The following is a 15,183-nucleotide window of genomic DNA, read 5'->3' on the forward strand; positions in this document are numbered from 1 at the left end:
GAAGCCTCCGGAGCCGGCAGGCAGCGCAGCCGTGCCTGCTCCAAGGGCTGCTGTGCTCGGCAGAGGAGGGAGAGCCAGAAGCATCAGTTTGGCTTCCCAGGACCGGCAGCAGCTGGGAAGCATTTGCAGCAGCCCTGGGGCTTTGCTGGCTGGGGAGCCCTCCCCGAGCTCGCCAGCGGTGTTGTGAAATTGCAGCAGCAGCCTGTGGCCCCCTGGGAGGAACTTGCACAGGTCTCGGGAGCCAAAAGTGCGAAACATGGGCATCTGCAGGCCCCCCGGGGCCTCCTTCCCACCCCACTAACCGGTAGGACTGCAGCTCCTGGCCTGGCCTGCACTCCCCCAACTCAGCCCAGCCCCTGCCCCAGTTCACAGGGCAGCACAGCTTCACACCAGCCACCAGCGAGGGGCCGGGGCCGGTGTTTGGCTCCACGGTTTGGCAGGGGGGAGAGCTGCAGGCACAGACCACGCAGCCCGGTGGCATGGGGCAGCTGGCAGGGGACAGGGTGGCCATAGTGCCAGGACCCTCCGCCAGCCCTGGCTGCAGGAGCAGGACCTCCTCCCCTCTACCCCCTGGAGCCAGGCTGCTGTCCAGGGCCCCATGGGGATGTGTCCAATGCGATACTGGAGCAACCTCCTGGCAGCCCGGGGTGCCTGCGGGGATGCTGCCGGTGGAGCTGCTGTTGGAGGGACCCTGTGCCCGGTGCGGATGGGAGCAGGCAGGGGTGCAGCTTGATAAGTGGCTGCCTCATAACTCTGGGCACAAGCCCCCAGCTGACGCCAACACACGTTTTGGCTGTCTGGGTGTCTCCCTGCAGCCGGGGGTCCCTGTTACCACCTGGCTGCTCAGGCAGCTCTGCCAGCAGGCAGGACTTCAGAGAGCTGGGACTGGCTACTGTGGTTCAGGGGGGTCCTTTGGCCTTGGGCCCCCCCTGTGCCTCCCTGCCTGCCCCGGTGCTGCCTCGCTGTGGGGACCCACCATGCTCGGGGGAGGGAGGGGGCCTGTTCCTGCTGCAGCCAGGCTGCGGTTGAGTGGGAGGACTCAGTGCAGAGAGCCAGGGGGGACAGGGGCCCTCCCAAGGGCCCAGCCAGGCTGGCCCCATGTCCCGTCCCCCCACCCCACCCCTGTTTACAGTGTCCAGCACCTCCGCGAGCTGAGCGAGGAGCCCGTACAAGGCTGGACACGTGTTTTCGTTTAGCCCAGACAATGACTCACACCGGCGCTGGGCTGTGAGCGGACGCACTCATCCCTGCGGGGCAGCTCTGCCCCGGGCACGGACCCGTCCCCAGTGCCGCAGGCAGAGCTGGCCTCAGCCCATGCACGTGGCCTCTGGGGCCATGCAGCACCCGGGGCGCATCCCCAGCCCATGCCGGGTGCCAGCTGGCCATAGGCCACATTGGCCACTCTGCCTTTGCCTGTACTTCACTTGGCACAGCCTCTCCTGGCCTTGCTCGCCCTCCTGACCCGGGGCCGGTGGCTCCGCAGCACCTGTCATGGTCCCAGAGCTGTGCTGGTGGCTGTCCCCGTGGCTTTCCCCGCTGTGTGGCTCCTCTTGTCCCCTGGGCTCAGTCAGGCGGGGAGCTCTGCACCCTGCTGGGAAGTGGGGCCTCCCCATACCGTGTCCCCCTGCACCCCCAGACCATCCCACCAGCTGCCCTGCCTGCCTGCCTTTGCCCTGCCCTTTTCCTAGCGATCTGGCAGGACCCCATCTCGCCCCTCCTCGTGCAGGCAGCATACCAGGGGCCTGGGAGGCTGCCGGGGCCTGGGGCAGCGGTGTGGTGTGGGCAGCAGGACTGTCAGCCCCTGCCTCACCACAAACAGGACCAGGCTGCAGTGTCCCTGGGCCCCCATACCCTCAGCCCTGTGGTGCCCTCAGAGCAGCGCAACTGCCACCAGCAGCAGGGCGTGCGGCAGCACCCAGCGCCTTGGGCAGCCAGGCCGGCAGGACTTCTGGTGACTGCTGCCGAAGCATCTGCAAACCACGTGCCCCGTAGCAGAGTCAGGGACGTGGAGCCCCATCTCCAGGTTTCATCCAACATCCTGGCAGCATGAATGTGGTCACCTCCCACAGGTTCCCTGCAGGCTCTACTCGGGCTTGGACTGAGGTTCGCCTGCCCACATTTCTGCTGTTTCTTCTCATCCTAAAGGGCAAGCAGCTCTGACACCTCCCTCAAATGTGAGCAGCCATGGCAGGGTAGCTCTGTGGCAAGAGGCTGGCTCAGGAGCAGGTTGTGTGGCCGCGGTGCTGGCTGTCCCCACCAACGTGTACCCGCAGCGCCTGGCTCAGCTGTGCTTAGAAGCCGCGTACCTGCTCGGAGGCAGAGCTGGGCTCCCTGCCCACTTCGCCGGGATGAAGGCACTGCTGGAGAGATGGCGCGTGCTTATGCAGCCGGCTGGGTGTGGGCGTACAGGTACAGTGAGACGGGCAACATCCTGACACCTTCTGTGGTGATGCAGCCAGGACAGGGACAAGGTGGGGATTTTGGAGACGCGCTCCAGGGCCGATGGCTGCCGGCCAAGGGAGAGAGGCCCGAGGTCTGTGGGCATGTCACAGCGGCTCAGGACCCCCGGGTAAGCGCAGCCATCGGCCAGCGGCGCCACGGGCGCGGAGGAGGGAGCGGAGGAGGGAGCAGACGAGGGGGCACGAGCGGTGGGATGAGCTGAGCTGGAGGAGCCGGAAGGAGAGGAAATGCTTGGGCACAGACATAATCGCAGCCCTCCCCTGCAATTTACTGCTCCGCTCGGCGCAGGCCGGGCGCCAGGTCTGCGAGCTGGGGCCGGGCTCCCGTGCCTGCCCTCGGCGCCTTCCCCTCCCGCTGCCCGGCCCTGCCCGCTTGCTGCCAGGCCCCGCCCGGGCGAAGGGGCGGCGGGTTCCGGGGCCGCGGATGGCGGGCGGGGGCGGCCGGGACGTGCGGCCGGGGGCGGGGGGCGGCCGGTGCCCGCGGCGGGGGCCGGGCCGGGCCGGGGGAGGCGAGCGCGGCGCGGAGCCGCATCCTGCGGAGGGGCGGGAGCAGCCGGGCTGGCCCCGCGCCATGCAGAGGAGGAGCAGCAAATCCCCGGAGCACATTAAAAAGCGAGGCTGAGCGGCAGCCGGGGAAGGAAGAAAACACCTCCATAGAAGGCAGCGGAGGAGCGGCCGCAGCAGCGCCCGCAACGCCGCGCAGGGGCCGCGGCTGCCGGACCCAAACTTTCCGGCGGCGGCTCGGCCGGGCCCGGCGGTGGATGCGGCTTTCTCGGCCGGGTCGCTGAGCCTGCAGCCCCGCCGCAAGATGCCCGCCGCGCTGCCCAGCCTGCTGGCCTGGCTGGCGGTGCTGCTGCTCGGCAGGGCCCGCCCGGCCGACGCCTGCAGCTGCTCGCCCATCCACCCGCAACAGGCCTTCTGCAACGCGGACGTAGGTGAGCGTCGCCCGCCGCCCTCCGCGCTTTGTCCCCGCGGGGCCCCGGAACCCCGGCAGCCCCGGAGCCCCGGCCCGCGCGAACTTCCCGGCGGCGGAAGGGGCGGAAAGTTGGCGCGGAGCGGCCGGGCTCGGCGGACGGGCAGGGAGCGGGCAGGGAGCGGGCAGAGCCGCCCCGACCCCCGGCACCTGCCCGCAGCCCCGCGCGGGTGCGGGCTCCGCGCCCCGGCCGGCCCGGGGGTGTGTCGGCGGGAGCAGATGCGCGGCCGGGCGCGGTCTGTCCGTCCGTCCGTCCGGGGTGTGTCCGTCCCTCCCCGCGCGTCTCGCCGTTTCGGGGGGACCCTCGCGGCCGCGCCCGGCATCGCTCCCCGGGGCGTCCCCGGGCGATGCGAGGAGCCGCCGGAGCGCAGCTCTGCCCCCGCCGCGGGACTGGGGCCGGGGCCGGGGCCGGGCCGGGCTCCCCGCTGCGCAGCCCCGGTGACACGGGTGAGCCCGGCCTCTTCCAACTTTGATTAAACCGCGATGGTACGTGGCAGCGCGGGGAGCTGACGGCCCCGGGGGAGGCCAGGGCCCTCCGAGTGCGTTCGCCTCTCGGACGGCACCGGCCTGGAGCGTGGAGCCAGCACCCAGCCCGGGAGAACCAGCCGCGTCGGGCTCGGTCACCTCCCGTCTGTTCCTTATTTCCAGGCATTTCCTCTCCCCCGTCCCACTTTGTTCGGCTTGGATGCTGCTGAAAGGGAGGGCTTGGCAGCGCTGGGATCTGGATTCCTCTTTCTATGAATAATGCCCTTATTAAATTTTAACATATTAAACAAACAGACCAGCCCCAGTTCCTGATGCTCTCCTTTGCAGGGCTGTTCCCAGGCTCAGCTGGAGAGGTAACATTCCCAAACACTTAGGCAGCCCCAACCTCTGGATGGCCCTGCCCCATCCCCTGCTCCTGAGCCAGGATGCTCCTGACGGATTCTCAGGCTCCCCTCGCCCCTTCCAGACCCCGCTCCTGGCGTTTCTCCTCCACGGGGGCAACTCCTGCAGCATCTGGTTGCTGCCCCGTGTGCCCCCGCTCTGCCTGGCCTTGCTGCTTAGCACAGCGTGCCGTGAAGCATGTTGGGGACAGGGAGGTTTCTAGACAAAATGGAGCACTGAATTTTTGGAGCTGCTGCTCAAGCTGGTGCCTCTGGACCGCGGGATCCCCCGTGCCTGCTCTGGGAGTGGGGCTGCGGCTTCCCGTCACGTTCTTGTCCGACTCAGCTTTCTGGGGCACTCGTGACTCACTGCCTGTCCAGGGGTGCCGGCTCAGCCATGACTCAGCTGCTGAGTCACTGTCTGTCTCGACTGCCCCGGCTGTCTCAGCCATCCCTTGGGAAGGCGCAGCGTGGCCGGGCAGTGGTTGTCTGCAGCTCAGCCTGCCATGCTGCCCTCGGCAGGTGCCTGTCCTGCGGGCGCCCAGGGCCCATCCTGCCGAGGCAGCCTCCTCCTGGGCTGTGCTGCCTGCAGCCCTGGCACCTCCCAGCTCCCAGCCCGAGTCCTCTGTGCAGCTCGTCTGGATCCGTCTTGTCTTGTGTGACCCCAGGTGGGGACAGTGCTGGGCTTGGGGGAACAGGATTCATCCCGTGATGAGCTCCCCAGCCTTCTCTTCCCACACAACACGGATCTGTCTCCTGCAGCCTGTGATCCCTGGCCTTCTTGCTGCTTCTTTTTTTCCCCCTGGATGCTCTCTGTAGCTGGGAGGCTCCTCAGCCAGGTCCCCTCCTGTGGGCGTGCGGAACCTGGGGAGAGCCTGGGGCGCCGGGTGCTGCCGGGACCTTCCCTGGCTGCTGCGGATGGAGCAGCCCATGTCCAGGCTGGGCCCTCGGTGGAGACATGGTGGTGGTGGCTGACACCTTGCGGTGTCGGGTGCACCCAGGGCAGCCGATGGGCCCCAAGGCTCATGCTCAGCCCTCGGTAGGGGAGAACTGGGTGAGCATGGTGCAGGTTCCTGGCCCTGCGGGGCTGGGATCCCCGCTCCGTAGCGTGGGGAGTGCCTGCCACGTCTGTCTGTACTTCTCCATGGCCCCTCTGCCCTCGCTCATGCCCCTGCAGCTGGCTCTCCCCTGGAGTGGGACTGGAGGAGCCAGAGCCCAGGGCTGCTTTTCCAAGCGGCGCAGGGGGAGGCGGATGCAACTCTGCCTTGGGCATGGGGTGCCGGAGGGGCTGGGGTCACAGAGGGGCTGGGAGTCATGTCACCGGAGCTGGTGACTTGGAACAAGTGACCTGGCCTGCCTGCACTTGCGCTTCCTGGCCCATGAGACGGACAGCGGTTTTCTGCAGGGCCCGAGGGCTCAGGGCTGCCCCATCTGCCATTCCTCACCGGGGCCATGCCCAGGCAGCGGAGGTCGGCAGCTGCTCTCTGCCTGCCGAGGGGGTTTGCTCTGCTGGGGCTGCTTAGCTGTGGGAGATGCTCGGCTGTCAGGTGGGGATGTGGCTGGGCTGGGGACCGCAGCAGGAGACCCGGCTTCTTTTTGGTCTCCTCTGAAGCAGTGTGGGGATGTGGGGAGTGAGGGAGGTGATGCTCAGCCCTTCTGGGCATGGCCGTGACTTTGGCCTTGTGCGGCAGTGGCAGCTCCAGGAGGGGTCGATGGGGCAGTGGAGAGCGGGGACTTGGTGTGCTGCCTGGGATGGGGGGCACCTTGGATGTGACCCCTGTCAGCGTTGTGCCAATCCTAGCTGTCCCAGTGCTTGGTTCCTTGGGACGGGGTGCAGGGAATGCGAAGGCAGGGGAGAAACGACGGAGGCTGCCAGCAGCCGGCAGGGACCAGGCCGAGGAGAGGGTTTGGGGAGAGAGGTGGGTGCAGTCCCTGCTGAGGGCTGCCGGGGGGAGCGCGGCTGCCTGGCAGGGCCTGCCAAGCCCTGGTGGGGCAGGGGAGCTGCTGGTCCCCGGTGCCGCCCCACCGAGCTCCGGCGGTCGGAGTCCTTCCCGTGCGGCTGGCGCGGAGGGGCTGTGGGCTGACTGCTGGGGCTGCCGCTGATTGGGCCCCGTCCCCCTCCCGTCAGAGGGCCGGGATGACGCACGCGGCCATGGCAGTGCGTAACCCGCGGCTCCCACGCAGGCCGGCGGGCGAGCGGGGCCTGGTGCCCAGGCGCTGCCTCCTGCCTCCCCACGGGCGCTGCCATGCACCAGGGGAGTCCCCATGGCCTCCGCCGCTTCTCCCTGCGGGGCTGCTGTGCTCGGCTCTGCATCCCTCCAGTCTCCACATCCTCAAAACCGCCCTGCCGCTGTGTCGGGGCGGGGGTGCCCTGCTCCGCTGGCCCCGGTGGCTGCCGGGGTGCAGGCAGGCACCTGGGGGCTGGTTGCTGCCTGTTTGCCAGGCAGGGCTGGGGCTGAGTCCCTCCCGGGGGCGGTTTGCCGGCTTTCCATCTCTGCTGGCCTCAAGTGGGGCTGGAGTGACCCTGGGGCTGCCCCCACTGTGGGGACGGGTGCTCGGGCTGGCAATGCTGGGTGGGCAGCGGGTAGTGCTGGCACTGGCAGCCGGCCCCTTCGCTCAGCCGGCTGCCAGCAGCCCCGGAGAAGGGAGCTTTGTTCCCTGGCCATTCAGTCCAGCAGTGGCCCCCGCGGTCTGTGGGCACCGGTGCTTCCCGGGCAGCTGGCAGGGCCGCGCGGTGGGGTCTGGGGTGGGATGGCAGAGGATGGAGTAGCCATTCGGCACGTCTCTGGCCAGGAGGGGAGTCCCGGGGCCAAGGCTCCTTGTGCTGCCCCTCTGCCCATGAGGCACACGCAGGCAGGTGCTTTTCAGCAGCTCCCCTGAGCTGGGGCAGGCCGTGGCAGGATCCACCCCGGCTGCAGGGCAGCACCCACACGGCTTCCCCTCTTGGCAGGTCTCACCAGGGCAGGTCACCGCTTACAAACCCCCTTTCCTCCTTCCCCAGGGAGAACCTGGGGCTGCCGCATCTCCCTACAGGGTCTCACAGCATCTCCCCGACGGCTGTCCACGGCAGCTTCTGCTGTGATGGCATCTGTCCACAGCAGGAACTCCCCACTCAGCAGCCAGAAACACGGGGTGCAGCCCCTAAGCTGGGGCAGCCGCGCAGTGGGGGCCAGGGAAGACAGCATCCCACCGGCTGGCAAGCCCAGAGAGACATCCTGGTGGGTTTGTGGTGCTGGGTGACTCTATTTGCCCCAGCTTTGCTCCTGGAGATGCACCCAGTTGGTTGCGTGCTCATCGCCCAGCCGGGGGAAGCAGTGCAGCGTCGGCTGGGCCCCAGCGTGGGGCCCTTCCTCGTGGCACCGCTGCCTGCCGTGGCACGGGGACCACTCTGCTGTGGGATGCTCTGGACTCCTCGGCCCCAGGCAGCCCCGGCTGGTCAGGGTGGGAAGTCACCACCTCCCGCCAGCTCCCCATAGACCTCCACCCCTCTGCAGCCGGGGGGAGATGCCCCTCTCCCTGCCTGCCCTTGTGCCCCTTCTCACATCCCGCCATGGGCAGGAGAACGGGGTAGCAAGGAGCGGTGCTGGGAGGCAGCCAGCAGCCGCAAGCCATGCTGAGGCAGCTGCAGTGAGGTGTGGGGGGGTTATCGAAAGCCCTTAGAACTGTCCCTGGCCCCAAGTCCCCCGAGGCAGCGGGCGCAGGGGGGCAGCCCTGCTCGGCAGGCAGGGGCTGGGGGGCTCCGGAGGCCCTGGCTGCAAGCGCAGCCCTGCTCATGCAGCGGCTTCTGTGCAGAGTTAAAGGTGAGCGCTGGCGTTTCTCACAGTGCAGAGGCAGGAAACGGCGAGCCGGCAGCCCCGGCACGGGGGTGAAGCCCCCTGCCCTGATGGGGTCGTGGGACCGACCCTGGTGGCAGAGGGCAGCGAGGTGACCCGCTGCCTCACAGGGGTCTGCCCTCAGAGGGGTCCAGGGCCCTCATTACAGGGTGGCCACAGCTTGCAGCCCTGGGGGCCAGCACAGGGGTTGTCACCGGTGGGGCTCCCACCCTGCCGGAAGGGGGTGGCCCCATGGTGCATCTTCTTGCCGCGGCTTGTCCTGCCTGGGGAAGGAGCGTTTCCAGCATTGCCCTGGTCGGACTCGGTCATCCAGTGCCAGCGGCGTGCTGCACCTGCCATGCGCCCAGGGAGCCGGGAGAGCCTCAGCTCAGCTTCATGGAGGGTCTGGGCTCCTGTAGCTGGTGGCTGTCCAGGCTGGTGGCAGGAGTGATGGGTGACGCAGCCGACAGGGGCATTGGCATTTGGGGAGGTCTTACTGCCGGTCTCTGAGCACCTGGGGGTTTCCTCCATCCCTCGGCCCTGCCTCCTCATCCCAGGGATCTCAGCCGGGCTCTCCTCCGGGGCTCCCCTCTGTGATCCCTGCGGTTCACCCTCCTCGCTGCTCCGGTTCCTGGCTGGTGCAGAGCAGCTTGGCTGTGCTGCTGGGGTCTTGGCGGGGAAAGCGCAGCACAGCCGTCCCCTCCACAAAGCCGCACTGTTCAGAACAAATCCGCCTAGAATTGGGCTGCATTTTTGTCAAGTGATTCATCAGCACGTGAATGGAAAAGGCTGGAGCCCACTGAACCAGTAACCGTTCCCCGCGTCTGGAGCCACGGGGCCGGAGTCAGCGCGCAGCTCTCCAGCTCGGTTGCACCCAAGTTACGCCGCAGACGCGTGTGGAGCAGCAAAGGGCCTGGCATGCGGGAGGACGCGACAGCCGCTGGGTCAGGGGGCGAGGGATGGCCCATGCCTGCGGTGACCCAGGCGCACTGCTGGCAGAGGAGCAGGCGGAGTCACTGGCAACGTGCAGGGATTGAGCCAGCGCTTGCCAAGCAGAGCTCTTCCAGCCTGGGTCAGGGACCGGGGGGGGGGGGCTGAGCTGAGGGGCTTACCCTGCTGCCCACTGAAGGCAAGGAGGCTGGGGCTTCCTGCGTGGCCTCGATGCTGCTGTGCTGCCAGTGTGCCTGGGCAGCCCAGCCCTTCCCCAAGGGAGGGGAGCACGGCTGGGAAAGCCCTCGGTGCAGCCCTGGTACCAGCAGGCATTGTGTCCGCCTGCCCCGCACCGATTGAGTGCTCACATTGACCAGGGGCGGCTGTTTTGGGGAGTGTCTTCCCCGGCCCCTGCTCGTGCTGGTGGCCACCCTCTCCTTTCCAGAGTAAACTCAGTTGGCACTTACTGATACACAAGTGGGGCCGTGCCGCCCTGACCTTCAGCTTAAATAGCCCATCCATATGCCCCCGTGCCCTGTGGTATTTATAGAGGGTGGTCAGATTCCCTCTTCTTGCTGTGCCAGGCAAAAGAAGGCAAGCGTATCTGTGCCAAGCTGGTGGGCGGCCCCCGGCTGCTCCCACCTCAGCACCTTTTGGTGGGGGACACAAGCCGTGTCCCCAGCTTGGCTGGTGCTTGCCCTCCTGCCGCCCTGGCCAAAGCATGGCTCCGCATTCCCTACCCCACGGCATGCACACGGAGTGGGGCTGGCAGGGCACCGGGGTGCCCCCGGGGGATGGGGGAGCTGGCCTCCCCGTGGGATGGTGGTACACCCAGTAGACCAGGGAGCCCTGCGAGCCCCTGCCCTGCAGCTAGGCCCCCTCCCCAGCGCCCCTGGCTGTGAGGGTGCTGAGCCCGAGCTGCGGCTTTGGGGCTGCCACTGCCCCCTGTGCTGTCAGCGTCCCTGGCGTCCCTGGTGCTGCCTGGGGCCGGCCGGGAGCTCCCATCCCCGCACCGGCGAGGGAGCCAGGCAGGGCAGGGAGCCGCAGTTCTCCGCGCAGGGACCCAGGCCCTGCACGCCTGAGCAGCTGCGTCCACCGCACATGGCTGAGACCTGCACAGCACGGCACCAAACCAGCTGCCGTGTCCTGAGCTGGTGAGTAAGAGTGAGCTGGCTGCCTGCTGCCTGTCTGCCCTGCCCGCCCCGGGCGCCCTGCAGGTCACTGCCACGTGCTGAGCACTCACGTGCTGGTTTATGTGTCCCCAGGCTGTGCTGGCAGCGTGACCACAGGGACCCTTCCATGGCAGAGCTGTCCCCGGGTCTCTGTCCCCAGGCTCCAGGGTGCCACGGCCTCACTGGCCCTGGGGCACCCGACCTTGTCCCTCAGCACTGACTGCTGAGACCGCCCCGGGGCCGCGCAGAGCCAGGAGGGCTCTTGCCTTTGGCTGGGCTGCTCGGGGCTGCTCGCTGGGGAGCTCACTGCCTCCCCTCACCGGGTCGTGTTTTTCCACTGCCCCGGCACTCAGCATCCCCGGGTTGTTTTTGCAGGCAGCGAGGGCAGGAAGTGACACCCTGTGGCCCCCCGCCCCGGGAGGATGCGGTTTCTGTGCCTGCACGGTGTGAGGCTCCGCACGGCAGTAGCTGAGGTCTGGCAGCGAGCTGGCAGCCAGAGCATCGCCCCGTGGCAGCTGGGACCCCTCTGTGGTGGGACGGGGATCCCATGCTCCGGCTGTGGGGTGCAAAGGCAGCCTAGTCCTGGGACCCCCACTCCCCCAGCACGGGGAGGGGCCGGTGGGCTCCCTGGCTTCTCTGAGAGGGGGGCTGCAGAGCGTGGGGGCCTGGTGGGGCTGGGGACCCTGGCACAAGCTGTCTATGCAGGCACTTGGTGGGCAGCGCTGGTGCCCGTGCTAGCCACGGCGAGCTGCCGGGACACTGCCACAGGGACGCAGCTCCCGCCTCCCTCTGCACCCAAAGGTGACCGTCCAAATAGCTCCCTCTGTCCTTTTCTCCCCCAGCCCTGCCAGGCCACGCAGGCATTTGGCTGGGGCCCTCGTCAGAGACCGGTTTAATTAATGACAGTGGGACAAATACTGCGGTGCTCCCAGGATGCTGCTGGCAGGTTTTAGCTGTCCCGGTGCCATCTGGGTGACGGGCACGAGCCCGGGCAGGGCCAGTCTGTGCCCACGAATCTGGCAGGGGCTGAGCAGAGACCGAGCCAGTGCTGGCCGAGGGCAACCGGTCCAGCACGGCTGGTGGTGGTGGGGCTGGGTGATCCTGGGATGACCTTTCCTTATCATCCGCCGTGAGGGTGCTGCTGCAACACTGCCCATCACTGTCCCACGCATGCCAGAGCCCAGTCCCTTTGGGGACAGCATGTGACAACCAGCTCTGTGAGCAGCTGGGCAGCTGTGGGGAGGGCAGTGAGGTTTGCTGCGGGCAGCGTGGGCAGCCGGCCCCGTGCAAGGGTGGGAGCCCCTGTGGTATGGGGGGGGCTGAGCGGGACCGTCCTGCCGGGGCAGCACTGCATGGTGCTGGCAGCACCTCCGGTCCCCGGCCACCCCTGCTGACCTCAACACCTCTCCATTGCAGTGATCCGAGCAAAGGCCGTCTCTGCGAAAGAGGTGGATTCAGGGAACGATATATATGGGAATCCAATCAAACGAATCCAGTATGAAATCAAGCAGATCAAGGTAATGGGGCACATTGGGGCAGGAGGTTGGGGGGGACAGGGCAGCCTCTGTGCCGGCCATTCACTCCCGCTCCTTCTCCCCAGATGTTTAAGGGCCCTGACAAGGACATAGAGTTCATCTACACGGCTCCATCCACCGCCGTGTGCGGCCGGCTGCTGGACACCGGCGGGAAGAAGGAGTATCTCATTGCAGGTGGGCAGCCGCGACGGAGGGCTCTTGGGGGACGTCGGTGGCAGTGCTGGCCCTGCTGCCTCACGTGCCTCCCGAGACGCCTGTGACGTGTGCCTGCTCCCCAAGCACGGCCCCCCCTGCCTCCTGCTCCCACCACCAGCCCTTGGTGGACGCCCCGGCTGTGTCCTGGCCGGGCTCGGCAGCCCTGGGCTGTGGCAGGGGCAGCTGTGGGACGAGCCTCTGCTCCCCAGGGTTCACTGGGGACAGTGCACGGCAGGAGGAGCTGGATTGCAGTGGCCTCCAGCCCCCCAGGCCAGGCTGAACCCCAGGCACCCCGAGTCAACATCAGGTCCCGGGGTGCCTGGAGGGACCCTCTGAGTGGTCTGTCTGGCCTCTCCCCAGGCAAGTCAGAGGGCAACGGCAAGATGCACATCACGCTCTGCGACTTGGTCTCCACCTGGGACTCGCTGAGCCCGACCCAGAAGAAGAGCCTAAACCAGCGGTACCAGATGGGCTGCGAGTGCAAGGTGAGCGGCCGGGCTGCCCCCGAGCACGGGCTGTGCCCCACTCCCCATGCCAGTGGGGTCTGCAGCCCCGAGGCAGGCGTGGGCTCCATGATGAGATGCTCTTCCCCGTCCTTCAAGGATGGTGCTGTGCAGGGGGCATGGCACATGGCTGGGGATACAGGAAGGGCAGCCGAGCCTCCGGCTCTCTCCGGCTGGGAACCAAGGCCAGCCCTGGGACTCACACCCAGGGGTTCCCTCAGTCCTCCCACGTTGGAGTTGTGTCCCTGCTGTGCCCCGCAGGGAAGGGGCAGCCTGGCATCCCTGGTCCAGAGCTGGGGGGGTGGATGAAGCAGAACTGTGGAGGACCACCAGCCCCAGCTGCCCAGCGCTGCTTCCTCCCGCCCCCCTCCCTCCCCGGCGTTTCCCCCTTGGGGTGGTCAGTGATGGTCTCTGTTGTGCGCAGATCTCGCGCTGCCTCTCCATCCCCTGCTTCGTCTCCTCCTCGGATGAGTGTCTCTGGACAGACTGGGCGATGGAGAAGAACAACGTGGACGGGCGGCAGGCGAAGCACTACGCTTGCATCAAGAGGAGCGACGGCTCGTGTGCCTGGTACCGCGGCATGGCCCCCCCCAAGCAAGAGTTTCTCGACATCGAGGACCCCTAAGCCAAACGAGCGCATTCCAGTAGCCAGTAGAAAAAACCTGCGAGATGTTAGACTGGTCCACGCTGATATCAATTCCTGGAGACAGCATGAAAATCCGCTCGGCCGTGGGGGTCCCTGGGCTGCGGCGGCTGCCAAGCGCGTGCAGGGGGCAGGGACGGGGACCCGCTCTGTCGCAGGCACGTGGCAGCCCGTGGCTGTGCGGGGCATGGGGGCATGGGGGCACCCCCCTGCCGGGGCCTCGTCCCTACCTGGCCATGCTCAGCCCTAGCGCCCCAGCAGCTGTGAAGGAATCGACTCACAAGAGGCGGGAGCTGCCCCGTCTGCGTAGCAGGTCTACCAGTGCCCCCGCCGCGGGGGAGCCACCCCAGCAGCTCTTGCCAGGCAGCCCTCCCCACTGCAGCGTCCCCAGCTGCCCTCCAGCGCTGGGGACCCCGCTGTCCCCTTCCCCACCCACTGCCCGTCCCTCCCTTTGGGGTGCAGGAAGGGTACAGCCCTCCAGGCAGGGGCTCTGGGGGGCTTTACCATGCAGCAGAGCCCCTGGCTGTGTGCGAGGGGCTACGGGCCTTTCGCGGGGCCGGATGGCTCCTGTGCAGGTGCCTTGTCCCAAAAAGCTGGAGGGGCACATTAGCACGGCTGGGGTGACACCCCGCCCCCGCATGCACCCAGGCACTGCTGCCCCTCTCTCCACATGCTCCTCTCCCCATGGGGACATGGAGGTGAGTGCGGGGTTCACCGCCTTCCCCAGCATCGCGGGGGGGGGGGGGGCGTCCATTCCCACTGCAACCTCCTGCACGGGTGGAGAGCTGCTGCCAGACCCTTCTGCAGTCGCCGCTGTTGGACGGGCTTAGACCCACCGGCCTTTGCAGGCAGGCAGGCAGCAGGGCTCGGCAGGGAGTTCCCCTCCCCAGCAGGGCACCAGAGGCAGGAGCTCTGGCGGTGTGGGTGCAGGGTGTTTATCATCACCTCGCGCAGCTGTTGGCTGAGCCGTGCCGTGGCCTTCGGCAGTGCTGCGGCATTGCGGCCGGTCAAGCTCCCTCCTTTGCGCCAGCGGGGATGGAGCCCGGCACCCGTCCGGGCGCAGGCGGCAACACAGCCGCAGGAAAACCCGTCCCCTCCGGTGAACCCTCCCACACACCTCGGGCCTCGCTTTCTCTGAGCCATTCCCACGTTGCAGCGGCACTGGCGTGTGCCGCTGAGCTGCCCGACCGTGACGCGGGCGGCACCGGCACGTGCACCTGCCGCCCCTTACCGCAGCTTTGGGAGCGTGCCGGGAATAATCCCCGCAGCCCTGCTCCGGGGGCGTTTTCATGCTGTGCGTCCCTGTAAGGTTTAAGATGTCGTACTGGACCAGTCTGGGCAATTTCAACATATTAAAGAGAAAAATTAAAAAGAAAGAAAAAGAAAAAAAAAACCCCAACCTCTAATCAATCCCATATACGACTCCCGTTCGCTTACTGTATGGTTATATCATATGTGCCATTTACTCCTGTCTCTGCTGGTAGTCTATCTTTGAGTTTAATATTTCCACTTGTTTTGCCACCGGCTGTATGGTCCCTGTGCTGTAATTTCTGTCTCTCCTCGTCAGGCGCTGGAGTCGCACCGGTTCCGTGCGGGGAGCCTGCGCCGGGAGCTCCCCGGGCAGGGGAGAGCGGCGGCGGGGGCCGCTCCTCCGGCTCGGCCGTGCGGCGGCTCAGCCGGTGCCTTCCCCCCCCCCCCCCGGTCTCCCTCGCCCCTCCTCAGCCGAGGAGAGGAGGGGGTCCCCGTTTGGGTGTTAACTCAGACCCGCCGGGCTCCCGCCGCCTGCCCGGACCGGCGGTCCCCCAAGGGACGGAGGGGAACGAACAAGGCGGCGAGGGGAGGAGCTGCCGCGGGGCCGCTTTCCGAGCATCTCCCGGCAGCGCCGACCGCGGGGCCTAACGGGGCCGGCGGGGCGGGGCGGGGCCGGGCCGCGCGCCTGCGCATAATTAACGCGTCACAGACCCACCCGCCCACGCGCTGGCGGGGCCCGCCCCCTTTGCCGTGGTAACCAGTGCGCAAACGCGGCTCCACCCTCAGTCCGCCTTGGGACGCGGAGCGTAGCGGACGGGGAGGAGGGGAGTGGTGTCGGTGGACT

The 15,183-nt window shown here is 67.6% G+C and overlaps 1 protein-coding gene across 1 annotated transcript; it reads left to right on the forward strand.

The window, feature by feature from the left end:
• Positions 1 to 2,986: 2,986 nt before the first annotated feature.
• On the forward strand, positions 2,987 to 14,614 carry TIMP2 (TIMP metallopeptidase inhibitor 2). Its single transcript, XM_076354188.1, has 5 exons — positions 2,987 to 3,394; positions 11,629 to 11,729; positions 11,813 to 11,921; positions 12,303 to 12,427; positions 12,870 to 14,614. Exons 1-5 carry the CDS (start codon positions 3,268 to 3,270, stop codon positions 13,068 to 13,070), a joined length of 663 nt encoding a protein of 220 aa, XP_076210303.1. The 5' UTR covers positions 2,987 to 3,267; the 3' UTR covers positions 13,071 to 14,614.
• Positions 14,615 to 15,183: the final 569 nt, after the last annotated feature.

The sequence above is a fragment of the Aptenodytes patagonicus genome, chromosome 16 (genome assembly GCF_965638725.1).
Source record: "Aptenodytes patagonicus chromosome 16, bAptPat1.pri.cur, whole genome shotgun sequence".
Classification (NCBI taxonomy): domain Eukaryota; kingdom Metazoa; phylum Chordata; class Aves; order Sphenisciformes; family Spheniscidae; genus Aptenodytes; species Aptenodytes patagonicus.